Raw genomic sequence first — 27,854 nt, forward strand, 5'->3', positions numbered from 1 at the left:
GTGAGTGTTTTCCTGCAAGACAGGAATGTCAGTGTTCTGCCATGGCCAGCAGAGCCTGGATCTCAATCCCATTGAGCACGTCTGGGACCTGTTGGATCGGAGGGTGAGGGCTAGGGTCATTCCCCCCAGAAATGTCCAGGAACTTGCAGGTGCCTTGGTGGAAGAGTGGGTAACATCTCAGAGCAAGAACTGGCTAATCTGGTGCAGTCCATGAGGAGGAGATGCACTGCAGTACTTAATGCAGCTGGTGGCCACACCAGATACTGACTGTTACTTTTGATTTGAACCCCCCTTTGTTCAGGGACACATTCCATTTCTGTTAGTCACATGTCTGTGGAACTTGTTCAGTTTGTCTCAGTTGTTGAATCTTATGTTCATATAAATATACACGTTAAGTTTGCTGAAAATAAACGCAGTTGACAGTGAGAGGACGTTTATTTTTTGCTGAGTTCATGACTGAATATAGCTGTTCCTGTTAGGGCCATTGCTGGAGGGAGATAATGCTTGAGGGAAGTGGTGTGAAGACAAAGCAGCAGCAGGGTCAGAGAAGGAGTGGTCTGTGTTCCCCAGTGGAGTGGGCTGGCAGGGTGCCAAGGTTCCTGGGGGCCTCTGGTAATTATGATCCTACAGAGCTAACCCTTCATTCACCAGCCAGAACACTGACGCCCCAGAGCCTCCAAACAGTACAGGGCTTCAGCTGGGGCGGCATGGGACTGGGAAGCGCACACACGACGTACCATACTTAAAAATGCACCTCGCAGCACACACACACAACCCTAAAGACAATGACAGACCAGTAGGATTGCTGGCCGAGAGTACCAAGCACTTCTGAACAGTTCTGGCTGAAATTTGCAAACCAGTGGTGGTCGGTGCCGTTTAAGATGAGGGAGGACGATTATTTTTTTATGAGTATGGCCTTATTTCTATTACAACATATTGGATGACTGTCATTCATATTCCATTCACCCAGCTCATTGTAACATTGATAGGTTTAGGCTACAACATGATACTCAAATTTTCCCTATACACATGACGTTGCTACAACTTAGCCAATAAATGAAAGTTTACAACATAAGTGCACACAGGTTCGAAGATTTAAGGTGACACATTCAATACCACCTTGCACACTCTTGCCTGCATCAAGCTGATTTAGGGTGTAATCATTAGTCCAACAGTTGCAAACAAGTTTCTATTGGACAAATTCAGGTATGTTTATCCCCATTTAAGAAACATTTTAACAGAATCGGTGGAATGAACACACCCCATATCACATGCAAACAGTTCCCTTTCATAGCCACATACAACCAGCTTGTATTCCTTCTCACATCTACGAGCTCTCACCCCTTTGCCCTTCTCTTGTGGACTTCAATGCACAACACAGCTGTCTGACTAGGCGAAACAACCATTCCAAGCCAAACCATATCATAACCGCTTTACACAGCCTTTATCGTTGTCACCATATTAGCTAAAGTAACATCCTAGTCAACATAGCTAAAAGAACACATTAGTGAACCCACTACAATCATGCAGTAGTCAGTAAGCAGTTACACCGGCGGCATTAAATTAGTAAAACCAAAGGCTTACTTTGCCTTCTAAGAATTCCAGTGTTGGATAGTTGTAGCTAGCTAACATAGCATCCCCATGTTTGAGCCGGGTATTTGAGTTGGCTAAACTAGCTAGCTGCATTTGCTAGCTAAGTGAGAAAAAATATATATAGAGCTAGCCCTCACTCCCTCTTGCTACTCCATTTGGAAGAAATTTGTTCAAAATGTTTAACTGTTTTCTCGCTTTGTCAACTACTCACATTTCATGCACTGCACTGCTAGCTAGCTGTAGCTTATACTTTCAGTACTAGATTCATTATCTGATCCTTTGATTGGGTGGACATGTCAGTTCGTGCTGCAAGACCTCTGATAACTTTGGGAGGACGTCCTCCAACCTTTCATAATTACTGTGGAAGTCTATGGAAGGGGGTGAGAACCATGAACCTCCTAGGTTTTGTATTAAAGTCAATGTACCCAGAGGATGGAAGCTAGCTTGTCCTCTGGCTACAACATGGTGCTACCCTACAGAGTGCTGTTGAGGCTATAGTAGACCATTTCAAAAGTGTTTTTGTCAATTGTTTGGTGATGTGAATATATTTGGTATAGTTTTATCTAGAAAGGATAACTTAATGTTAAGGTTTTTATGAAATTCCCTGAGGATGGTCCTCCCCTGCCTCCACTGTTGCAAACCGATTCTACATGTAGAAACGACGGGTGGTCCCTATAACACACAGCGCCTACAACAAGCGAACAAACAAAGAAACGGTCAGTCGAGTAGTGAGTTGTCCTTAAGCCTTTGATCAGCCATGTATTCAGTTTTTTTTCTGGATCAAAATGGGCCTTAGGTGGTGGGCGTGGCCATTTGTGCAGATACCAACCTACGATTTTGGAAGCCCTCTTGGCTACAGAATTTTAAAAAGGTAATTTCTTGCAATTACACACATTTGGTCATGGGTGGAGAGAAAATGTGCAGTATTAAAGCCAAATTTATGCTATGGGTTATGCAGTGGTCTTATGCTGAGTGAGTAACAAAAACCATCAATAGGGCCCCACGCTATGACAAAAATGCATCATTTTTAAGTTCTACATGACGTCTAGCTTTTAGTTCTCAAAGATGATCTTATTTGAAAAATATCCATTATCTTTTATACATACTTTATTTGGTGTTCGTCAAAGTTCACACTGAAGTTACCATTCCCCCTCCCCATTTTTTTATTTATTTTTTACACGGGTAAAGCCATTGGACAAGGATAACGTGGTAAGATGGGAGGGATAAGTGTGTGGTTGGAGTAAACCCTTGCCAAGAAATGTTGTTGCCTATAGCAGGTCGAGAGCTACAATGAGAAATTTACGGTCCTCCCATTACCCAAATTAAGAGGAAAGTGTGCGACTATAGATGTCTTCTCCTAACTCACGGCCCACCTCCCACATGCCCAGGGACCACTTTGGGTCCCAACCCATAGTTAAACCCTGGCCAAGAGAAAAATCACAGGGAAAGGGGAAATTGCACAAGGTATGAAAAAGATAGATTTATTTAATGACAAAATAAAACAAAATAATGATGGGACCAGCAATAGTTCTACGTATCCAGAGATGTTTGGCTTTGCGTCACCCACTCCTCAAACAGAATGTAGACAAGGACTGACAAGGACTGACAAAGAAATCTAACTTACAAAATAAAATACATTGAAGTCTTCGAAAGAACGACACAATTTATCTACAAACACTGAAGATTAGCCACAAGGTTACAGCCTTTTTCATTCATTAAAAGTCCTTACAAAAAAATGATAATGATAAATCTCCATTGAATAATAATAATAATATAACTGTAGAAATTGTCCCCATTCCTGGTCAGATATTCAGTGGTTTAGGCTAAAACTGTTAGACTCCAGAGAGAGAACAAACTAGCTTCATCTCAGCCAATGTCTGTGCACACAATATCAGGACCTTCTCTTCTCATCCAATGGGGGAAACAGAACTAAAAACCAAAACAATAATGAACCGAAAGAAGTTAGTTTCACGTTGACTAAGCTGAAAAATGCAACATCTTCAAAAAATAAGTTGTTTTTATTCCCCATCCTCCCTCAAATTGACTCCTCCTACCGTGTCTATCCCCTGAGCCCCTTCTGCCAGTTTCCCACTGCAAACTGAGCCCACCTGTTGAAGTGTGTGCTCTGGGTTCAATGGGCTGGATTATTCTCATAACATTAAGGTATAAAAAAAAAGGATACCTTTACTTTAGTTATAGAACTAATATTGTAATGAAGCTTCAAATTGAATCCCAGGGATAGAGTTCCATTGTTTTCATCAATCTAACCGATCTGAACATTCTAAATCACATTGTTCGAAGACAACAGGTTCCCTGGGAAAGATCTTGCCCCCCTCCAAACCCCCCAGGTACAACTTCAGGTGTCCTGTGGTGTCTGAAATGTGTCTGAGTATGTGTGTGATAGAGTGTGAGAGAGAAAGTGTGTGTGTGTGTTAGTGGCTGTCCACTTGACAGTCCTCAGCACATGGATATGGTGACGTTGATGCCCAGGTTTCCGTTCTCAGCGAACAGCTGCGCGATGGAGGTGTCAAACACTAGGCAGTCGCTGTTCATAATGGCAGTGGCGATGCCCTCATGGATGGAGCGGGGCGTGGCCTCCCAGGTGAGCCGTCGCCGGTGCCCGTTGAGCTCCAGGCGGTAGGCAAAGTTTTCTGCCTGCTTCCGCGTGCCGATCAGCTGCACAATGGCAAAGAACTGCTGGTGACCGTCGTACTTCTCCTGCTTCTCCAGGACCAGCATGAAGTGGAAACCGAAGCAGGACTGCATCATGACCCAGTCCACTGCCCCAGGCAGGTTAATGTCCGTGGCAAGGAACACGATGTCCTCGCCCTGCAGCGTGGTGATGGATTTGTGCTGGTGCATGAGGTGGGGCATGACCGCGTCCAACGAGCCCTGCCACTTACAGGAGGCCCCTGGGCAGGGGCAGGAGTATGGCCGGAACTCACACAGCTCCTCGTGCTCTGCCTTGTCTGTGTGGGGCAGCGTCACCTCACAGCCCGACGACGCATACTTGCAGGGGAAGAGCACAGAGTTGGCCACCTTCTCCATGGCCAGGTTCCTGATGGAGCCCAGCGGGCCCCGGCAGGTGGGGCAGCAGGTGAGCTTGGGCCGGCAGTTGCTGCAGACCAGGTGGCCGCTCTGGCACTGCAGGATGGGGGGCAACACATAGTCGAAGCAGACAGGGCACTCAAACAGGCTGGCCAGGTCGCTGTTAGAGGCCGTAGTGCCGGACAAGGTGGGGACGCGCTGGGAGGGGGCGCACTTGGAGGTTCCTGTGGGCAGCGCTGTGGCGGTCTGGCGACTCATTTCTGTAGAGAAACAGGGAGAACACGGGTTAGACACAACGGGATAATAAATTAACTATACATTTGGTGTGGAGACAGGAGAATAGGTGAATGTAGTGAGGAAAACGTAATGGTTTCCATGAGGCTTGACCAATCACAGATTCTTAAAACAATAGTCATGGTTCATTCACATGCAAAGGTCATGTGGGCTATATGTTCTGAAGAATATCATGTAACAATTTCAAACGGAATGGAAGTGTGTGTAAAACAACGATCTAGTACAGGAACTCTGACCCTACGAGGTCCAGACTACTGCTGCTTTTCTGTTCTACCTGATAATTAAATTGCAACCACCTGGTGTGCCAGGTCTAAAACTCAGTACCTGGTTTTAAGCAGTGGAACTGGCTTCAAGGTCCAGATTTGAATTTGAGGGGTCTAGTATCTTAGTCTTTCCAACAGAATGCTTTACTTTGTTTTTTTACTGTTCATGTGTGCCGGTAGTTTACTGGCAACTGCCTTCTATTCATACAGCGGGTAGGGTAAAAATAGTTACTCAGTGCAAAGGAGTCTAAAAAGAAGAGTACATAATGTACATGCAGCAGACAAAGTATTCAGACCTCGTCTTTCCCACATTTTGTTACGTTACAGCCTTATTCTAAAATGGAGTAAATCGTTTTCCACCTCAATCTACCCACAACACCCCATAATGACAAAGCAAAAATAGATTTAGAAATGTTTGCTAATGTATAAATAAAAACATTTGACGTAAGTATTCAGACCCTTTACTCAGTACTTTGTTGAAGCACCTTCAGAAAGTATTACAGGTTCCTTCATCAAGGATCTCTGTACTTAGCTCAGTTTATTTTTCCCTTTACCCTGACTAGTCTCAGTCCCTGCTACTGAAAAAAACAGGTTCTCCCATCTCCACAGAGGAACTCTGGAGCTCTGTCAGAGTGACCATCGGGCTCTTGGTCACCTCCCTGACCATGGCCCCTCTCCTCGATTGCTCAGTTTAGCCGGGCGGTTTTTGCTCTGACATGCACTGTCAACTGTAGGGACCATTATATAGACTAGAGGTTGGCCGATTAATTAGGGTCGATTTCAAGTTTTCATAACAATCGGAAATCTGTGTTTTTGTGCGCCGATTTCCGATTTAAAAAATATATTTAAAAAACATTTTTATACCTTTCATTTAACTAGGCAAGTCAGTTAAGAAAACATTCTTATTTTCAATGACTGCCTAGGAACTGTGGGTTAACTGCCTTGTTCAGGGACAGATTTTCACCTTGTCAGCTCAGGGGACCCAATCTTGCAACCGCACAGTTAACTAGTCCAACGCTCTAACCATTGCACTCCACGAGTAGCCTGCCTGTTACTCAAATTCAGTAGAAGCCAAGGTAAATTGCTAGCTAGCATTAAACTTATCTTTAAAAAAAATATAGCAATCATAAATCACTAGTTATAACTACTGATCCAGTTGAGCAGGCAATATTAACCAGGTGAAATTGTGTAATTTCTCTTGCGTTCATTGCATGCAGAGTCAGGGTATATGCAACAGTTTGGGCTGCCTGGCTCATTGCGAACTAATTTGCCAGAATTTTATGTAATTACGACATAACATTGACGGTTGTGCAATGTAACTGGAATATTTAGACTTATGGATGCCACCCGTTAGATAAAATACCGAACGTTTCCGTATTTCACGGAAATAATAAACGTGTTGTTTTCGAAATGGGTAAAGCAGCAGGCCCATAATCATTCATTCAAACAGCACTTTCGTAGGTTTTGCCAGCAGCTCTTCGCAAGCACAGCGCTGTTTATGACTTCAAGCCTATCAGCCTAATGGCTGGTGTAACCAATGTGAAATGGCTAGCTAGTTAGCTGGGTGTGCGCTAATACGGTTTCAAACACCACTCGCTTTTAGATTTGGAGTAGTTATTCCCCTTGCCGCGGCTTCTGTGGAGCGATGGGTAACGATGCTTCGAGTGTGGCTCTTGTCAATGTGTTCCTGGTTCGAGCCCAGGTAGGGGCGAGGGGGGAGACGGAAGCTATACTGTTACACTGGCAATACTATAGTGCCTATAAGAACATCCAATAGTCAAAGGTATATGAAATACAAATGGTATAGAGAGAAATAGTCCTATAAATACTATATTAACCACAACCTAAAACCTCTTACCTTGGAATATTGAAGTCTCATGTTAAAAGGAACCACCAACTTTCATATGTTCTCATGTTCTGAGCAAGGAACTCAAACGTTAGCTTTTTTACATGGCACATATGACTTTCTTCTCCAACACTTTGTTTTTGCATTATTTAAACCAAATTGAACAAGTTTCATTATTTATTTGAGGCTAAATAGATTTTATTGATGTTTTATATTAAGTTAAAATAAGTGTTAATTTAGTATTGTTGTAATTGTCATTATCACAAATAAAAATTATCATCCGATTAATCGGTATGTGCTTTTTTGGTCCTCCAATAAAATCGGTATGGGCGTGGAAAAAAATAATAAAATCAGTCAACCTCTAATATAGACAGGTGTGTGCCTTTCCAAATCATGTACAATCAATTGAATTTACCATGGGTGGACTCCAATTAAGTTGTAGAAACATCAAGGATGCTCAATGGAAACAGGATTCACCTGGGCTCAATTTCAAGTCTCATAGCAAAGGGTCTGAATAATTATGTAAATAAGGTATTTCTATACATTTCCAAACATCTCTAAAAACCAGTTTTCTAAAAAAACATACAGCCTTATTCTAAAATTGATTAGAGTAACGTAACTCAAAATGTTGAAAATGTCAAGGGGCCTTTCGATGTTCTCTGTTGACAACCAGAGAGAGAATGGCATGTTCCACTCTTAGCACAGCCCCAGTACAGTGGGCTGAGTGGGATGTCCAGGCAGGCAGCCCTATACACTGATTGGCCTTTCCCTTCCTCTCGCTGAGGGTCAGACTAGAGGTTCTGTGATATGCCCATCTGTCTATAAAGCCTGACCAGCGAAGGGCAAGCACAGAGCTTGGAGGCTATTTTTGGCACGGGAGAGCAACATAGATTCATGGTTGCATAATTTTTTTTGAAGACTCCATACAGCAATGTGGACTAGGATGGATGCGAGAGCAGAGCACTAGTTTGCTTCCTGTCAGTTGTTCCCATGGTAACAGGCTGCGGTTGAGGCCTTTGTGGATGGACTCGGCCCGCCGAGTGGAGGGAGGGCTGGATTTTCCCCTGGGCCTGGCAGGAGCTGGGTGTGACCCACCCCTGGCCCTGCTGCTTTATATAACCAACAGCACAGCTCAGAGACAGGCAGGAAGACAGCCATGAAGCACTGTGCTCCAGACAAAAAAAATACATGTGAAATGGAGGGAAATGACTGCTGGGAAGCAGAGAGAGGGGGTAGACTGGGCAGCAGAGCTGTGCATGTACAGTTTGAAGTTGGACGTTTAAAAGCTTCTGTTAGGCTAATTGACATCATTTGAGTCAATGGTAGGTGTACCTGTGGATGTATTTCAAGGCCTACCTTCAAACTCAATGCCCATTTGCTTGACATCATGGGAAAATCAAAAGAAAATCAGCCAAGACCCCAGAAACAAAATTGTAGACCTCCACAAGTCTGATTCATCCTTGGAAGCAATTTCCAAACCACTGAAGGTACCATGTTCATCTGTACAAACAATAGCATGCAAGTATAAACACCATGGGACGACGCAGCCGCCATACCGCTCAGGAATGAGACGCGTCCTGTCTCCTAGAGATGAACATACTTGTGCGAAAAGTGCAAATCAATCCCAGAACAACAGCAAAAGGACCGTGTGAAGATGCTGGAGGAAACGGGTACAAAAGTATCTATATCCACAGTGAAACAAGTCCTATATCAAAATAACCTGAAAGGCTGCTCAGCAAGGAAGAAGTCACTGCTCCAAAACTGCCATAAAAAAGCCAGACTACGGTTTGCAACTGCACTTGGGAACAAAGATCGTATTTTTTGGAGAAATGTCCTCTGGTCTGATGAAAAAAATATAACTGTTTGGCCATAATGACCATCGTTACGTTTTGGAGGAAAAAGGGTTTGCAAGCCGGAGAACACCTTCCAAACCGTGAAGCATGGGGGTGGCAGCATGTTGTGGGGGCACTTTGCTGCAGGAGGGTCTGGTGCACTTCACAAAATAGATGGCATCACGAGCAAAGAAAATGATGGGGATATATTGAAGCAACATCCAGACATCAGTCAAGAAGTTAAAGTTCGGTCGCAAATGGGTCTTCCAAATGGACATTGACCCCAAGCATACTTCCAAAGTTGTGGCAAAATGGCTTAAGGACAACAAAGTCAAGATATTGGAGTGGCCATCACAAAGCCCTGACCTCAAGCCTATAGAAAGTGTGTGTGCAGAACTGAAAAAGCATGTGCGAGCAAGGAAGCCTACAAACCTGACTGAGTTACACCAGCTCTGTCAGGAGGATTGGGCCAAAATTCACCCAACTTATTGTGGGAAGCTTGTGGAAGGCTACCCAAAATGTTTGACCCAAGTTAAACAATTTAACTTATTTGGGCTGGGGGCAGTATTGAGTAGCTTGGATGAATAAGGTGCCCAGAGTAAACAGTCTGCTTCTCAGGCCCAGTTGCTAATATATGCATATTATTAGTAGTATTGGATAGAAAACACTCTGAAGTTTCTAAAACTGTTTGAATGATGTCTGAGTGTAACAGAACTCACATGGCAGGCAAAAACCTGAGAAAGAATCCAACCTGGAAGTGGGAAATCTGAAGTTTGTAGTTTTTCAACTCTTGGCCTATCGAATACAGTGTCTATGGGGTCATATTACACTTCCTAGGGCTTCCACTAGATGTCAACAGTCTTTAGAACCTTGTTTGATGCTTCTACTGTGAGGTGGGGGCAAATGAGAAGGGAATGAGTCAGAGGTCTGCCAGAGAGCCACGAGCTGGTGACGCACGTTCACGTGAGAGTTCGCTTGAGTTCCATTGCATTTCTGAAGACAAAAGGAATTCTCTGGTTGGAACATCATTGAAGATTTGATAAAAACATCCTAAAGATTGATTATATACATCGTTTGACATGTTTCTACGGACTGTAACGGAACATTGACTTGATCGCGCATCATGAATTCGGAATACTGAGCTAAACGCGAACAAAAAGGAGGTATTTGGACATAAATGGACATTATCGAACAAAACAAACATTTATTGTGGAACTGGGATTCCTGGGAGTACATTCTCATGAAGATCAAAGGTAAGTGAATATATATAATGCTATTTCTGACTACACATGGCGGATATCGGTTTGGGTTGTTTTGGTCTCTGAGCGCTGTATTCAGATTATAGCATGGTGTGCTTTTTCCGTAAAGTTTAAAAAAAATCTGACACAGCGGTTGTATTAAGGAGAAATGTATCTATTTATTATTCTATTATTCCGTGCATAATAGTATCTTTTATCAATCTTATCAATGAGTATTACTGTAAATTGATGTGGCTCTTTGCAAAATCACTAGATGTTTTGGAACTACTGAACGTAACGTGCCAATGTAAACAGATCTTTTGATATAAATATGAACTTTATCGAACAAAACATACATGTATTGTGTAACATGAAGTCCTATGAGTATCATCTGATGAAGATCAAAGGTTAGGGATTAATTTTTCTCTTTCTGCTTTTTGTGACTACTCTCTTTGGCTGGAAAAATGGCTGTTTTTCTGTGACTTGGCTCTGACCTAACATAATCGTTTGGTTTGCTTTCGCTGTAAAGCCTTTTTGAAATCGGACACTGCGGTGGGATTAAAAGGCAACGCTACCAAATACTCATTGAGTGTATGTAAACTTCTGACCCACTGGGAACGTGATGAAATAAATAAATAAATAATTCTCTACTATTATTCTGACATTTCACATTCTTAAAATAATGTGGTGATCCTAACTGACCTAAGACAGGGATTTCTTTTACTAGGATTGAATGTCAGGAATTGTGAAAAACTGAGTTTAAATACATTTGGCTAAGGTGTATGTAAACTTCTGACTTCAACTGTAGGTGTCATTAAGGCTGCCTGTGACCACATCTGCTTGGATAAAGCTCCACCTATTGATGGGCCTCTTAGCAAGCTGCTCTGGACACACAAGCAACATCTGTAGACCAAATTAGCACAGAACACAAAAGGGCAAAGCCAAGACTAGCAGGGCTAAAACAAGAGCTATGTGTGGGTGCTGAGAAAGCAGCTTGTTGAAATGGAACAGTTGCACTTGGTGGCTGCTGTCTGGGCTATAAGTGTGTGAGGTTTAGTATGTGTGTGGGCGTGAGTGAGTGAGTGAGCACTTTAGTAGGAATAGTCTGCAGTGACGGTAACAGTATCTGCCTGTGTGTTTGTGGGTTGCTGCAGCCTGCATGAAGGCAGTGATGTGCTCTAGAGCAACGGGGAAAAGGGAGATGTAGACAGCTCTTCAATCTGTCTCCAGGAGGCTGGAGGCTTTGGCATCAGCAGCCTCTATTTTACTCCCTCGTCCCAGAGTCTGTACTGCCTCCCACAGTGTCTGGCTGGATGCAGACTAGTGTTGTCACAATATCAGAATTTTGACTTCGATACTGATCCCAAGTTTAGTATAAAAAAAAGCCATATTAGCCAGTCACAGAATGGTACTTGATCCAGCCCATAAAAATACTCTGTTCAATCATTGGGCATCTTGAGTTCAGTATCATTACATTTTTATATATAAATTACTTCTTACACCAGTCAAATACAATGAAGGATAATTAACATTGACATCTAAAAAGGTCGGATTCTGGCAACATAGCCGACTCGAGGCACGGTACGTTCAGATTAAATAGTCACAAGACCGGAGAGTTAAGGACAGTGCCTGTTGTGCACCACACAGCAATCACCTTGAATCTGAGCAGAGGCGGTCAGCATTTGGGAGCTATTTATTTATCTATACTTGTTTAAAACTTGGACATTTGTAATTTCAAAGTAGCCAAAATACAACCATAGAACTGTTGAGGTAATTATTTTGCAAGCAATTATTATCCCATTGTAACCAGTAATTTCTTCATTGTCTATTTATTTTCAAAATCAAAGTTATTTTATTGCCCAGCTGCCAAAGACTAGTATTAATGTCAGTCATTAGTAACCCATGCTAGGTGATGCATCTTTTGATCTCCCCGCTCTCTTAATTTCTAAGGGATATTTTTCATCTCGGTCAAATGAAAACGCTCACGCATGCAGTGGACTTTTGAGACCGATGTTCTCAATAATGGCATTTTGGAACATGTGCAGCACATTGTAGAGCTTTATAATATGAAGAAATAAAACTATCAACATTAAGCTAAAGGGTCGGTTGCATCAGCCTCATTGCTTTTTTTAAATGTGCAGTGGTTGTATGAATTTTGGCTCTGCTATCTGTTTTGAACGTATATATTGTTTTTATTGTTCTAGGGACGACCTTAACTTAGATCCCTAGAGGGAATCATTGCGTATAAAGTATTTGGCTGTAATTTTAATGTTGCAATATTTTACAGGCTATCAAGGGTAGCCACCCATAAATTAGGTAAATCAAAAAACAACCTGGGCCCATCTACAATACAGGTGAATCAATATTTACTAAGGAGTTTGCATGCATTGAGTTGACCTTGTTTGGCTGATTGTGTGACTACAAATGACAAGGCAACAGTAAACATGTCATCCCCCATGATGCAGCAGCCGTCGGGAGAGACATGAGAGAGACCGAATAAGTGAATGAACATTTTTGGTGGCAAACAGCATATTTCACATTATGGTTTGCACATTGTCACAAAGTACTAGGGCAGTGAACTGAGATTAGCTTTAGCTGTCAGCCAGCAAAGGAAGTTTGCCTACAAAGCTGGAAGCTACCGGTATCTTCTTGCGTTGTAAAGTGTTTTAGCGTGTATGGACATTGTTTTGCGAACAGTATAAGAAAGAAGTTTCAAAATGTCTACATGCCATGTTGCAATCATTATTCAAGTGTTAACCCAGACTCCCAGTGCAGGTTAGCAATAAGTCGGCTGCGCTGATACACAGGCTTGACCCGTGAGACACAATTGACAGAAGTATCAAAATAAACTAATTCTAGTAGCGAACCATATTTCATGTTCTAGTATCGGAAAAATAACCAAATTTTGATATACCGTGCAACACTAATGCAGACACCCATGGGACTGGTGCCATAATGAGCATAAACAACACTGCTCTGAGAGTGCGCACATTGGTGTGCCTGCAGTGATTTCCATTTGAGGAACCGGCTACATGAGTATTTCTCCTACTGAGGAAGAGGATAGACATTCACGATTTAGAACTAGGGTGTACAGGCCAGAGTAAGAGCAGCTGAGCGGAGGCCACTGCAGAGATCAGAACAAAGCACGTTCACCATAAATAGTGGAAATTATCCCAAGACTTTAGGGCTCAATGAACACTTGAAACAACCAGGTCTTGTGCCTCATTAAACATAACGTCTAAAGAACCATTTGACATCGTTATCATGCTTTTCTCATGCTAATGGTTAAGAGGGCAGAATGACTTTTGCTGAAACGAGCAGGCTAGCTACTAGACCTCTGGTAGGACTAGATGCGCAGTCAGAAGTGTGTGTCCACCGTGTTCTTTGTTGTAGGATGGGCTGACTTGTGGTGCTAGTGGAAACTCTAGAGGTCATGTCTTTACACAGGAAACACAAGCGGTTGTACCTGAATCACTTCAAGAGATGGGTCTAGCATTCCACCAGATTTGAATTTCTTATTTATGTTCATATGTAGTAGGAGCTACGTTTAGGGGGGGGGGGGGGGGGGGACAGGTTCTGGTCAGGCACATGTGAGAAATTGTGCGGCAATCAAACAAGAGGGAGGTACAGACAGTAGGTTGGGATTAGGTTGTGTTAGGACTCTCTCCTCCCGACCCGTGTGTTGGGAAGCTGGGGTGAATGGCACACGAGGACGAGATGCTCAATATGTCCCTCCAGATGGAGAGGAGTTGATTACTAAACCAGCTCAGGGTGATGACCTCTCCTCCATCTACCAATCACACTCACTGAACCTTCATTAGATGACCTCTACAATCCTCCAAACACCTCCCCTGCTTTATCAAACAAGCTGCTTCCCCTGGGTTAACCCAAACATGGACACAGACAAACACACGAGAAAGAAAATGTTGCTTGCCTTCGTCCATAAGATTCCCAAATAAGGCTTTCTTCTTCTCTTGAAAAATGGGTAACTCTGAAAGGGGAGAGAGAAGAGAGGTTAACTAGTGGAGTACAAACAATTCTTTAAAAAGTAAGTCAAATGGAGCTGAGGTAGCCATAGAAACACAATCAATCAACACCACTGCAGTCTCAGAGTTCTGTAAAGGCCCATATGCCCACCTTCTGTTCTCTGCAGGGTGACCATTCAGGGCTGGTCATAGTCAACAGTTCTAGCTATAGTATGAAGGTGGACATGTGTTGGGGACTGACTCAGACCTCCCCAAACAGCACAGATACAAATTAAGTGTTAATCAGTGAGTTGTGGAAACAAAAATGTAATGGCTAGAGCCATATTAGCTAGAGTGCCAATACTGAGCGCTCTTGGCCTCACATTCCACTGGAAACCCACTGCTTCCATCATGCAATGGGTTAACACTACTAATGCAAAGTACATTACATGGAGCATCGATTTCCCTCTTCAGTGTGTTCTCAGCACAACCTTTAGGCCTACTATCACATTACAACAACTGGCTACATCCTGACTGACACTAACATGGAAATATTTGACGAAATCAGTCCACTGATTGAGGTTTTGATTGTGGTCCTCTGCTACTCAGTTGGTATGTGGCGTGTGTGGCGCTTGCAATGCCAGGACAGTGGGTTCTAGAGGTCGACCGATTAACTTCCTATGGCTGGGGGGGGGGCAGTATTGAGTAGCTTGGATGAATAAGGTGCCTAAAGTAAACGGCCTGCTCCTCAGTCTCAGTTGCTAATATATGCACATTATTATCAGTATTCGATAGAAAACACTGAAGTTCCTAAAACTGTTTGAATGATGTTTGAATATAACTCATATGGCAGGCAAAATCCTGAGTTGAAATCAAAACAGGAAGTCAAATCTGAGCATTGCATGTATTCACCAGTCCCCAATGAAATCCCCTTGAGATATTAATGATGTTGCACTGCCTAGGGGTTCCACTAGATGTCTCATAATTTCTATTGATGGTTGACTATGGTGTTGTGGGAGCGAATGGTAGCAGAATCAGTCAGGTGTCTGGCAGTCAGCCATTTTTTGATCATGCTTATTCCTCATGGCAGTCACTTGCGTTCCATTGCAGAAGGAGTACTCCGGTTGGAACTTTATTGAAGCTATATGTTAAAAACATCCTAATGATTGATTCTGTACTTAGTTTGAAATGTTTCTTCGACCAGTAATATAACTTTTTAGAAGTTTGTCTGATATAACGTTGACCAGAATGAGCGTTTGGATATGTATACCAAACGCACTAACAAAAGAAGGTATTTGGACATAAATAACAGACATTTTTGAACAAAACAAACATTTATTGTGGACCCGGATTCCTGGAGTGCTTTCTGATGTAGATCAAAGGTAAGGGAATATTTGTGTCATTTGTTTATGTTCTGCGCGCCGTCTCAGATTATTGCATGGCTGGCTTATTCCGTAAAGTAAAAAAAAAAAAAAAGACACAGCGGTTGCATTAAGGAGAGGTATATCTATAATTCCATGTGTATAACTTGTATTATCATCTACATTTATGATGAGTATTTCTGTTGAATGATGTGGCTATGCAAAATCTCTGGATGTTTTTGGAACTAGTGAATGTAACGCGCCAATGTAAATCATATTTTGATAAATATGAACTTTATCAATCAAAAGATATATGTATTGTGTGACATGAAGTCCTATTAGTGTCATCTGATGAAGATCAAAGGTTAGTGATTAATTTTAACTCCTTTCTTTAGCTGGAAAAAAATGGCTGTGCTTTTCTGTGGCTATGTGGTGACCTAACAATCGCGTGTGGTGCTTTTGCTGTAAAGCATATTTGAAATCGGACACTGGTGGGATTAACGAGAATAGCTTTAAAATGGTATGAGATACATGGATGTTTTACCTTGTCAGCCCAGGGATTCAATCTTGCAACCTTACGGTTAACTAGTCCAACGCTCTAACCACCTACCTCACGAGGACTGCCTGTTACGTGAATGCAGTAAGAAGCCAAGGTAAGTTGCTAGCTAGCATTAAACTCATCTTATTAAAAAACAAATCAATCATAATCACTAGTGATAACTACACATGGTTGATGGTATTACTAGTTTATCTAGTGTCCTGCGTTGCATATAATCGATGCGATGCGCATTCGCGAAAAAGGACTGTCGTTGCTCCAACGTGTACCTAGCCATAAACATCAATGCCTTTCTTAAAATCAATACACAGAAGTATATATTTTTAAACCTGCATATTTAACTAAAATAAATCCAGGTTAGCAGGCAATATTAACCATGTGAAATTGTGTCACTTCTCTTGCGTTCATTGCACGCAGAGTCAGGGTATATGCAACAGTTTGGGCAGACTGGCTCATTGCGAACTAATTTGCCAGAATTTTATGTAATTATGACATAACATTGAAGGTTGTGCAATGTAACTGGAATATTTAGACTGATGGATGCCACGCGTTAGATAAGGTACCGAACTGTTTATATTTCACTGAAAGAATAAATGTTTTGTTTTTGAAATGATCATTTCATTTCAGCGTCCTGCTACTCATGCCAGGAATATAGTATATGCATATGATTAGTATGTGTGGATAGAAAACACTGACATTTTTAAAACTGGTTAAATCACGGCTGTGACTATAACAGAGCCTGTGTTTCATCGAAAAGCACAAGAAAAACTGATCACTGAAAACTGGAAAAAGTGTCAATGCGCCACTTGCATGTATTGTTTATGGGAAACCAAATTACATGGGGCTGAGATTGCAAGTCCTACAGCTTCCACACGATGTCACCAGTCTTGTCAATTGCCTGGGCTTTGTTTCTTGGTCAAACGAGTAAGAGAGAGCCCATTCCTTCCGGTCTCCGACAGGATGTTTTTGATGACAAATTTTCAACCATGAGTTCAAGATGTGGAGCTATTGAATACACATCGCCCCGTGATCAATTTGATAGATTATTAACGTTTACTAATACCTAAAGTTGGATTACAAAAGTATTTCGAAGTGTTTTGTGAAAGTTTATCGTCGACTTTTTTACTTTAAAAAAATGACGTTGCGTTTTAAAACGGTCTTTTTTCCTGTATCACACACTTTTCATAGATCGATATTTAGGGTATATATGGACCGATTTAATCGAAAAAAAGACCCAATAGTGATGTTTATGGGACATCTAGGAGTGCCAACAAAGAAGATCGTCAAAAGTAATGAATGTTTTATATTTTATTTCTGCGTTGTGTAGCGCCGGCTATGCTAATTATGTTGTTTACGTCCCCTTCGGGTATTTCGGGGTGTTGCATGCTATCAGATAGCTTCTCATGCTGTCGCCGAAAAGCATTTTAAAAATCTGACTTGTTGGCTGGATTCACAACGAGTGTAGCTTTAATTCAGTACCCTGCATGTGTGTTTTAATGAACGTTTGAGTTTTAACGAGTGCTATTAGCATTTAGCGTAGCACATTTGCATTTCCAGATGGCTAGATGGGACGCCTGCGTGTCGGATGGAGTTAAGAGGTTAATGACCAAAGGCTCGTATTTCTGTGTGTTATTATGTTATAATTAAGTCTGATTTTATAGAGCAGTCTGACTGAGCGATGGTAGGCACCAGCAGGCTAGTAAGCATTCATTCAAACAGCACTTCCGTGCGTTTTGCCAGCAACTCTTCATTGTGCTTCAAGCCTATCAACTCCCGAGATTAGGCTGGTGTAACCGATGTGAAATGGCTAGCTAGTTAACGGGGTGCGCGCTAATAGCTTTTGAAACCTCACTCGCTCTGAGACTTAAGAGTAGTTGTTCCCCTTGCTCTGCATGGGTAACGCTACTTCGATGGTGTCTGTTGTCGATGTGTTCCTGGTTCGAGCCCAGGTAGCAGCGAGAAGAGGGATGGAAGCTATACTGTTACACTGGCAATACTAAAGTACCTATAAGAACATCCAATAGTCAAAAGGTATATGAAATACAAATCGTATAGAGAGAAATAGTCCTATAATTTTGTAAGTCGCTCTGGATAAGAGCGTCTGCTAAATGACTTAAATGACTTAAATGTAAAATGTAAATGTAATAATTCCTATAATAACAACAACCTAAAACTTCTTACCTGGGAATATTGAAGACTCATGTTAAAAAGGAACCACCAGCTTTCATATGTTCTGAACAAGGAACTTAAACGTTAGCTTTTTTTACATGGCACATATTGCACTTTTACTTTCTCCTCCAACACTGTGTTTGCATTATTTAAACAGGTTTCATTATTTATTAGAGGCTAAATAGATTTTATTGATGTATTATATCAAGTTAAAATAAGTGTTCATTCAGTATTGTTGTAATGGTCATTACAAAAAATGTAATGTTTTTATGTTATTTAAAAAATTAAAAAATTGTTTAATTTTAAATTGTCCGATTAATCGGTATCGACTTTTTTTGATCATCCAATAAATCGGTATTGGCGTGAAAATCATAATCAGTCGACCTCTAGTGGGTTCAATGCAAAGGAGCATCTGCACGAATAATGTATGCACAAGTCTGTAAGCCACATTGGATAAAAGCTTCTGCTAAATGGCATAGTCTTAATATGGATCCAAATCTCTGCACAGAACTCATGTCAGATTGGTAGTTTTATCATTTAAACTTCTTCCGGTCTAGCACATTTGTTGAATCATGTAGTCTTTGTGTAGGGTAAATCTATGAATTCACGTCACTACCTCGTTAAAATATGACTTCTCTACGATGACGGCCGGTAAGGTGCACCAGAATCTAGCAGATGTAGGCTAAACCCAAAACAAACACTATCATGTGTATCAGCAGTTGCCTCCATGTAGGTGCCTGGCTTTGAGTAAGCGTGGCCTAGTAGAGGCGGCGAGTCTCTGCTTGCCCCCTTTCTGTAAACTCTGGCTGCTGTTTACTATCAAACACGCCATCTGCATGTGCCCTCCACACTGCTGCAGAGGAGAGGAACACTACTTCAAAGCAGCATAACATCAAAAACATAACAGAGGGAGACAATGACAGCGTTGGCAACCATGACAATTGTTCGGTATGTTTGTACAGAGGGTCAGAAAAACAAAAGCATTTCTACTTAACAAAACATGCCATTCTTTGTTCTCCACTCATGTCCAGTCTCTCTCACACCCCTGCATATAAAAAATGCCCTGCCATTCTTAGGACCTGCAGTGCCTTGCAGAAAACAAAGCCATTACTGGACAGAAGTGAACACCAGTAGGTATTTATGACACCACAGTTGCACCTCGGGTATAGGAGGCGTAAGGGGAAAGGGGGCAAACATTCCAACAGACATTCTCACAGAAAATGAGCAGAGCAATATTTATGAGCCACCGAGTGTGCAAATAGGACATTTTACCTTTAGGTTTGTTGGCAGTTGTTCTAGAAGCTATGCATGTGAAGAGCTTGAGCACCCCCTTCCATGAGTTCATGGGCTGAACATTAGCTCTGCCCGACATAGGGAGAGTGTGAGGGAACTCTTCATCGCGGTTTTTCCATAGGAACAAAAACAGCCCATAACAGAGGGCAGATCCTTTCCTGTCGCTCTCCCTAGGTCTCTACTTAAACTCCCATCAGAAAATATATGTACTACTGCAGTCAGAGCCTGGGGGTCCAGGGCCAGACACCTTGGCGGGCTGGACGCCTCAAACAGAGCCTCCGATTCAGGCACTTCTTTCACCAGCACGGCAGAGGGCAGGAGGCTGGAGTCTTAATCCTCTTTAAAGTGCAGCCCAGGAAAAGGCCACAAGGAAGGGTGGAGGAGCCACGGGTAGGAGGGGCCCAAATAGAGAATAAAAAAAAATATATATATTTTTTTTAAATAACACGTAGCTGTAATCCAGGAATGTTACACAAGTATATCCAGCTCCGCGACAAGCAGGCAGCCCAGCCAGAGAGACAGGGAAAGAAATGGAGCACGTTGAAGAGGAAGCTAAGGAAACACTGGCAGTATTCTTCTGCTGAAAGCCCTAGTCTAGGTAACCACTCCCTGCTCGGTCACTATCTTCTGAGTGATCCAGTCAGTCAGTGGAGAAGGCGGCGAGAGGCAGGTATTAGGGTGAAACAGACTGTCCTGGCTGAGCACCATAGAGCAGTCCCCCTTGCCTGACGCCTGCACTGCTCAATGTAGGCTAAGGAGTCCAATGTCAGACTGGGGAGCGCATGCTCACGCTCTCCCCCACCCTCTTTCTGGGGAGTGGGGCCCTTCTCAGATTACAGCTCTGGCAGCTCCACCTCCAGCTGGGCTAACAGTCCTGCCTGCTTCCCTCCCTTCCCCTGACCATGCAGACTAGACAAAGAAACTGGAGAGACTTGAGAGCTGGAGAACACACAAGTACCCTTACTTCCACTCAGTGACATACAGTCCCAAAAACAGCCTCACAGTGGAGTAGACACCCTAATCACAAACACAGGTCAGAGTATACATTACAAATGCACAGCACAATATTCAGAGTTGATACCAAAAATACTTCATAACCTCACACACTCTCTCTCTGAGCATGGACAGGGCAGTGACAGTCATGGAATTTTGGATGACTTATTGGTCATTTCCGCAGTCACCGTTCCAATCATTTTCTCCTCTGTTCCTGAATGCATGTGCTACTGCTGCAGGGAGGGGATGTTACCCAGGCAACTATAGACTCATTTGCTACAACACCTTGCTTGTTTCAGGCAAGGAGCAACAAAGTTTGATCACGTTATAGAGTCTGTTACAGCAGAAACAGACTCAAACCGCACAAATGCCCGGGCATCCAGTCTTCAGTTCGGTCCGAACACACACACACAAAAAATGGTTCTGCCGGTTATTTTATTCTCATGATGGTCTGCACCCATAACTGTCGGGTAAGGTTCTACGGGAATTGTGCCAGCCCTAGTCATGGATTGTGGCAATGTAACCGTTGTAGCTACTGTATCTTTTCTAATCCAAATAAATCAAATCAAATTTATTTATATAGCCCTTCGTACATCAGCTGATATCTCAAAGTGCTGTACAGAAACCCAGCCTAAAACCCCAAACAGCAAACAATGCAGGTGTAAAAGCACGGTGGCTAGGAAAAACTCCCTAGAAAGGCCAAAACCTAGGAAGAAACCTAGAGAGGAACCGGGCTATGTGGGGTGGCCAGTCCTCTTCTGGCTGTGCCGGGTAGAGATTATAACAGAACATGACCAAGATGTTCAAATGTTCATAAATGACCAGCATGGTCAAATAATAATAAGGCAGAACAGTTGAAACTGGAGCAGCAGCACAGTCAGATGGACTGGGGACAGCAAGGAGCCATCATGTCAGGTAGTCCTGGGGCACGGTCCTAGGGCTCAGGTCCTCCGAGAGAGAGAAAGAAAGAGAGAATTAGAGAGAGCATATGTGGGGTGGCCAGTCCTCTTCTGGCTGTGCCAGGTGGAGATTATAACAGAACGTGGCCAAGATGTTCAAATGTTCATAAATGACCAGCATGGTTGAATAATAGTAAGGCAGAACAGTTGAAACTGGAGCAGGAGCATGGCCAGGTGGACTGGGGACAGCAAGGAGTCCTCATGTCAGGTAGTCCTGGGACTTCCAATGAAATTATTCAGAGACATGCCCGGTCTTTGAGAGCAATCCTTAGAAGTTAAAGTACAGGTATTATAGAGGCCATTGGTCTCAATCATTCAGACAAACTTAGACCAAATGTGTCAAAATAGGTTTCAGCTGCAACTCCCGTATGGACTCAGGAGAGGCGAAGGTCGAGAGCCGGGCATCCTCCGAAACAGGACCCAGCCAAGCCGCACTGCTCCTTGACACAACAAACTGGAAGCCAGTCGCACCAACGTGTCAGAGGAAACACTGTACATCTGGCGACCGTGTCAGCATGCATTGTGCCCGGCCCGCCACAGGAGTCGCTAGTGCGTGATGGGACAAGAACATCCCTGCCGGCCAAACCCTCCCCTAACCCAGACAACGCGGGGCCAATTGCGCACCGCCCCGTGGGTCTCCCGGTCGAGCCTGGACTCGAACCAGGATCTCTAGTGTCACAGCGATACAGACCACTGCGCCACTCAGGAGGCCAGACAGAGGAATTCTAACTACTAAAAGCAGGAGCATATTCTTTGGCATCCTTTAACAGGCTGGTGAACAAAAGGTTACTCAAAGAGTCAGGTGCCAGGCAGAGCACAAAACAGCAGGCAAAAGGGTAGCTCTTACAGTTGTTCTTACAGTATAATAACTATTAAATCCATATTTATAGTCAACCTCTTAGTTTAAAAGAATATTAATTTTAAAAAACCTTGTCAAGCTTATTACTAAAAGGGAGGGAAGTGGCACATGCATTTCCATCTTAAATGTGTCATAATATTTAGGCTACATCCAAGCTGTAGACACCGGAAAAAGGACAGGATGCATAGAACTCACAGCCAGCAGGATGCAAAACAGGTAGCCCAGTGGAAATGTACCATGGGTCTACCACAAAGAACACACCTTGACAATAAGTGAAAGATACTGACAAAGGCATTGCAGTAGTCTGATCAGACAGAGTGGACTAGCCTATTTTCACTCTTGAATGCATCCATAGAAACACACCTTCCATGTAAACAGCTGCAGTGACAACCCACTCCACCTACTCAAAGAAAGCACAGGCAAACCTCCTTCCATGGCAGAGTAAACCAACACACAACTCTCCTCGCCTCACAAGAGGGAAAAATAACTCATCTAGAAGCAAGAACACAAATTAACTAATCGTTTTACTGACAGGGCAGGAAACTATGCCGCCCACAAACACAGTTTTAGATAGCGCTAAGCTAACATTTTGACTGCAAAAAAAGTAGCCTGCTTTGTGACACCCCCTTCGCAAAAATATAATAATAGTTTGCTATATACAGAAGTTTGCTCAACCCCAGAAACAGAGTATTTATTCACTCAACTTCCTGGTATAGAAGAGCAGCCTGGGCAAAGCAGCCAACTCACCCTGGGCAGAAGAGCATTATAAGCAGAAGCATGTGTTGCCATGGAAAAGTTACATTGAGGGTTGGAATCTGAAGGCAGAAACACCCACCTTCAAACATCCAGCCCGCGCTTCTGCAAAACACACATCCAGTAGCATTTTCAGTAAGCCAATCTATGATGCAGGAGAGGGGGATTCTGATTTAGAGAGAATTAAAAGAGGCAGACAGAGCACTTTCAAAGTATATAGAATTCCCTCACTGTTTGAGAGCCAGTGAGTGAGTTACCAAACTGGACCTCCTGCTGCTAGAGACAGCTGTACGCCTGTCACTATGTTCAATTCACTATACATGTGCAGCTGCCAGCAAGACAGGGAGCAACAGGACAGGCTACTACAGTCATGAACCAGGCAGTCAGCCATTTCATTTATTAAACCCAGGACAGTCATAAGACACTATCAATACTGGCAGTCTTTGGTGCATTGTTTCCAACCAACAGATGCCTGAAACAGTAGTCCTAAAAATAAGGTTATGGTTTGGCTAACTAAATCACACAACCATTACACAAGGAAACGGTTCTCTGTCGTAGTTGATACATTGGACATGAGATGGATGCAGTGCACAATTACATCCAAAATCAAGGACCTAAGGAAATCAGAAACAATTCTGCAAGTAGTTTATCAACAAACCACAACATACCTACCTACACTAGCTCGATTTGCAAACAGCTCCTTTGAACAACCAGTTTTCTTGAAATACATAGACATGTAGCTACAGAATGTACACCTGATAATGTGATATAACCAAAGATTTTTGGTATCCCTTACTGGGCATACAGGTTGGCCTATACAAAACCTCGGTATTGGAGATACCATATTCGTTCGATTCAGCCAAACATTCATCTTAAAATGTCAGTGTCCCATTGCATGTAGTTACTAAAATTACTTTACTAAAATAAAATAAGGTTCTTCATGGCGTGGCCATCTTGTCGATTTAAAATATTCTATCACTGATCGACATAGGTCAGTGTCAAGACATGCAACACTTTGGGGTGGACCCACCTGTCTCAATCAATGAGAGAAGACGTGAAAATACAAGATGGCGACATGCATACTTTGGGATTACGTCAAAGCAAAAAATAGAATTCAATAAAGTAGCTTTTTTTATACAAACGATCCACCTTCAACTGGACATAAAGATTTTAGAAGATACTTTTGGCCATGTAGTGTATGTGGAAACCCATTCAAATTTGTGGATTTGGCTACTTTGGCCACCCCCGTTGCTGACAGGTGTATACAATTGAGCACACAGCCACTCAATCTCCGTAGACAAACATTGACAGCAGAATAGCCTGTACTGAAGAGTTCTGTGACTTTCAATATGGCACCATCATAGAATGCCACCTTTCCAACAAGTCAGTTCGTCACATTTCTGCCCTGCTAGAGCTGCCCCAGTCAGTACTGTTATTGTGGAAACGTCAAGGAGCAACAACTGCTCAGCCACGACGTGGTAGGCCACACAAGCTCACAGAACCGGACTGCGAAGTGCTGAATTGCATTTTTTTTTTTTTCTAAATCAAATATGCCTTCCCTTGGATGCAACACTCACTACAGTTCCAAACTGACTCTTGAAGCAATGTCAGCACAAGAACTGTTCGTCTGGAGCGTCATGAAATGGGTTTCCATGGCAGAACAGCCACACACAAGCCTAAGATCACTGTGTGCAATGCCAAGCGTTGGCTGGAGTGGTGTAAAACTCGCCGTCATTGGTCGAGAACGAAGACCGTATCACCAAGTTAAGGTTGGTAGTACATTGTCTGTGCTACACCAAACAGTACCTATCCTTTAATGCCCAGTATTGGGTACCAATTGTTTTTTGTTAAATCACATTATCAGGTGTAACAATCTGTAGCTAGTTGACATGCAGGACTTGATAAAGTAGCCCGAGTTACATTCTTAATTTTAAAATAAAATCAGCAGCCAGGTAAGACGCAGACCGCCAGGACACCGCATTGTCACATTCAGCAAATCTGATCTAACAAAGTGGATATTCGTCAAATCTGTCATGATTGATGCATTGTAACAGGCCCAAAATGTGGTTACTAATGTCTGATTTGGATATTTGGCTGCTTTTGCTGCATAACATTTAGAAGTTGTCCTTTTTCTGATTTAGAAGAAATGCTTGCTAAATGCTAACTTCCATTAGTATAAGTTGGTAGCATAGCTAGCATACAGAAATCAGGTGGTGGTAGTCAGTCATTTCTAACTGTAATGAACTTGATTGGTGACAACATGAACATGTATTGGGGTTGACTGTCATACAAACATTATACTATATTTTTACCTCAACTACAGCCTACATGTTGGTTGGTTAATTGTGCTGGGGGAGCATGAGGAGATTCAGGATCTTTCCTCCACGCATTTCCATTGTTTTGGTTGACCTCGATCGCATCCATTTTATTTGGCCATTATCAATACAGAGTTAGATTTGGTTTGTAGTTGTCAATGGTTTTTGCAGAGCTGGGGTTCTCCTTGCCCCCTGAACACTGCTAAAAACCAATTGACACTATGTGCCATTCAAGGGATTGTTAAATGAAGGTTATAACTATTTGGTCTTAACGTCACCTCTCGATAAGCATAGTAAGAAGAACTACACATGAACCATTATTCCACATTTAACCATCTCAGAGTTATACAGCAAGCAACTGCATGCTTTTCACAATCAGTAAACATCAACTGATCATGTAACTTCAGAAACCTATCTAGCTAAGCAAACAAGGTGTCATTTAGCTTGCTTCAGAGATTAGGCTTTTGGAAAGGGCTTGACCTCAGCAAGTCTTCCTTCTGGGCAAAGTTGTCAGTTGGACTACTGCCATCACCACTATAAATAGCAAGCAAAACAAACAATATTTGGATATAGCCATTAATTTATCCCCTGAAAGTGAGCTTGTTAACTCGCCATATTGACGTGACCTGTTATCAGCTAGCTATCCAATCTGATGTGGTCCATCAATGTGGCCTATCATGTCTGTCAGCACCGATTCAACACTTAAAAACAATGTTGACAGGATGGGAAATGAACCTACACCACTCGTACTTTCCAGGTATAGTTGATGTTTATATCACTCAAATATCAAATTAATGGTGGCATTTGAGAGAGATATCGTGAGGCTCCACCCACCTACTGTATCTGAAATGACATAATATTTACTTATTGAAATCATGCTAAATCTGCGCTACTGTTTTGCATGTGATTATCAGAAATGTGTAGTTCTGACTACGCTCTTCAAGCGATGATGATATACAAAACTGATAATATAGCCTGTTTTCCTTTGAAAATATAGAGATATTTTCAAAGGAAAACAGGCTATATTATCAGTTTAAGATTTATGGAGAAACATGAGATTATGAATATAAAGTAAAGGTTGACAGAGGTGATGCAGAACCTGACACATATGATTGGCACAACTAGTCTACAATCAAATCAGGCTCATTCATGTCAGCGTAGCACCGACATCGCTAACTTCAGACATGTTTGACATTCAAAGACATCGCTTTAGCAAACAAGTGCAGAGTTGCAAGGTATGTATATTCAACTAGCTAGCTACGGAGGCCCAGACTATGCGAACAAATCTGCTGAGACGATGTCGTCACCATAGCAAACGAATGTGCTAACGGTTAGCGTAGCTAACGTTACAACATAAACAAATCCATGTCCGCTAGCAGCTAGTTATCGAACATTGCTTCACAAAACCGCAAAATGTTCACTTGCTGTGTAAACTAGGTAAAGTTAACGTTAGCTGACAAATTCCGTAAATTGCATGAGTTGAGCCAATTTTGGCACGACATGGGAGCCAGCAATCTTACTAGCCAGTTACTGTAACGTTAGCTAGTTGCTTAGTAGTAGAGAGCGCGGCCTACCCGAATCATGTAGCTAGCCAACATCAGTTAGGTATTCTGACCTAGCTACAGTACAGTAGCTAACTAGGTACAACAAAGCCTCCGATGTGGTGACCGGAATTATCACTTAACCATCCACATATCTAGTTAGATAGTTTACCAGATAATTTAACGTTAGCCAGGATCTAGTTTACGACGTGAAGTAGCTAACGGTAGCTATCTAACGTTAACACAGCTAGCTGAACATGCTATTATGAAGATGGCTATGTAACACCGTTAGCATCGGTGTTGTTTTTCGAGTACATCCCGGTAAAACATCCGCACTACTTACCTTTGATGAAATGTCCTTTTTATATTGTAGGTAGCTACTTCGACGTAATCCACAAGGGATTCCACTCCAATTCTACAGTCCTTCACTCTTTACCTACAGTGTTTCCACATTCGCGTTGTACTGGAGACGAGACGACTGTCGTCCAAGTACTCACCGGTCTCGTGACCGCGCACGGTTGTTGAAATAGTTTCTCACCAGAGCGGCGCAAAGGAGCACGCGCTTTAACTACATGAACGCACTAATGGTTGTAGCAGGCGTCATGAAAAAATATTTTCAGTATCCAAACAGTAGCAGCTAACATGGTATTCTGCTTTATTTGTGTAATTTACCACACTCTGAATTTACTTGGGCTACTAAACAACTCATTCTCCTGTAATGGAACCACAGTCATTTAAATTGAAAAGTGGAAATGGAAGAAGAAAAAAATAGGCCTATGGCTATGCTGTGTTAAAGTTGGGTAGGCTACTTTCTAAATGTAATCCGTTACAGTTACTAGTTACCTGTCCAAAATTGTAATCAGCAACGTAACTTTTGGATTACCCAAACTCAGTAATGTAATACGATTACTTTCCCCTGAAAAACTGTTACAGACGTTCTATCTATCCTACCCTGCCTTTCTAAGGTCTACGAAAG

General features: G+C 42.4%; 1 protein-coding gene across 2 annotated transcripts; it reads right to left on the bottom strand.

The window, feature by feature from the left end:
- Positions 1-3,053: 3,053 nt before the first annotated feature.
- siah1 (siah E3 ubiquitin protein ligase 1) lies at positions 3,054-27,402 on the bottom strand. 2 transcript variants are annotated; one of them, XM_046352380.1, is made up of 3 exons: positions 27,222-27,402; positions 14,049-14,105; positions 3,054-4,901 (listed from the first exon to the last, which is right to left on the bottom strand). In XM_046352380.1, the coding sequence occupies exons 2-3, from the start codon at positions 14,056-14,058 to the stop codon at positions 4,051-4,053; spliced, it is 861 nt and encodes a 286-aa protein (XP_046208336.1). In that variant the 5' UTR covers positions 14,059-14,105; positions 27,222-27,402; the 3' UTR covers positions 3,054-4,050. The 2 variants fall into 2 exon arrangements, with proteins under 2 accessions (XP_046208336.1, XP_046208329.1); XM_046352373.1 differs by lacking the exon at positions 27,222-27,402 and adding an exon at positions 19,438-20,218.
- Between the last annotated feature and the right edge of the window lie 452 nt (positions 27,403-27,854).

Source organism: Oncorhynchus gorbuscha, linkage group LG01, assembly GCF_021184085.1.
Source record: "Oncorhynchus gorbuscha isolate QuinsamMale2020 ecotype Even-year linkage group LG01, OgorEven_v1.0, whole genome shotgun sequence".
In the NCBI taxonomy this organism is placed as follows: Eukaryota; Metazoa; Chordata; class Actinopteri; order Salmoniformes; family Salmonidae; genus Oncorhynchus; species Oncorhynchus gorbuscha.

Excerpts from the sequence above, each read along its gene's own strand:
- siah1 (XM_046352373.1), bottom strand. The coding sequence starts at position 19,537 with ATGTCGGGCAGAGCTAATGTTCAGCCCATGAACTCATGGAAGGGGGTG. Across the intron at positions 14,106-19,437 it reads AACTGCCAACAAACCTAAAG|AGTTACCCATTTTTCAAGAG; the intron begins GTAAAATGTCCT and ends CTCCCCTTTCAG. Across the intron at positions 4,902-14,048 it reads TGGGAATCTTATGGACGAAG|AAATGAGTCGCCAGACCGCC; the intron begins GCAAGCAACATT and ends GTTTCTCTACAG.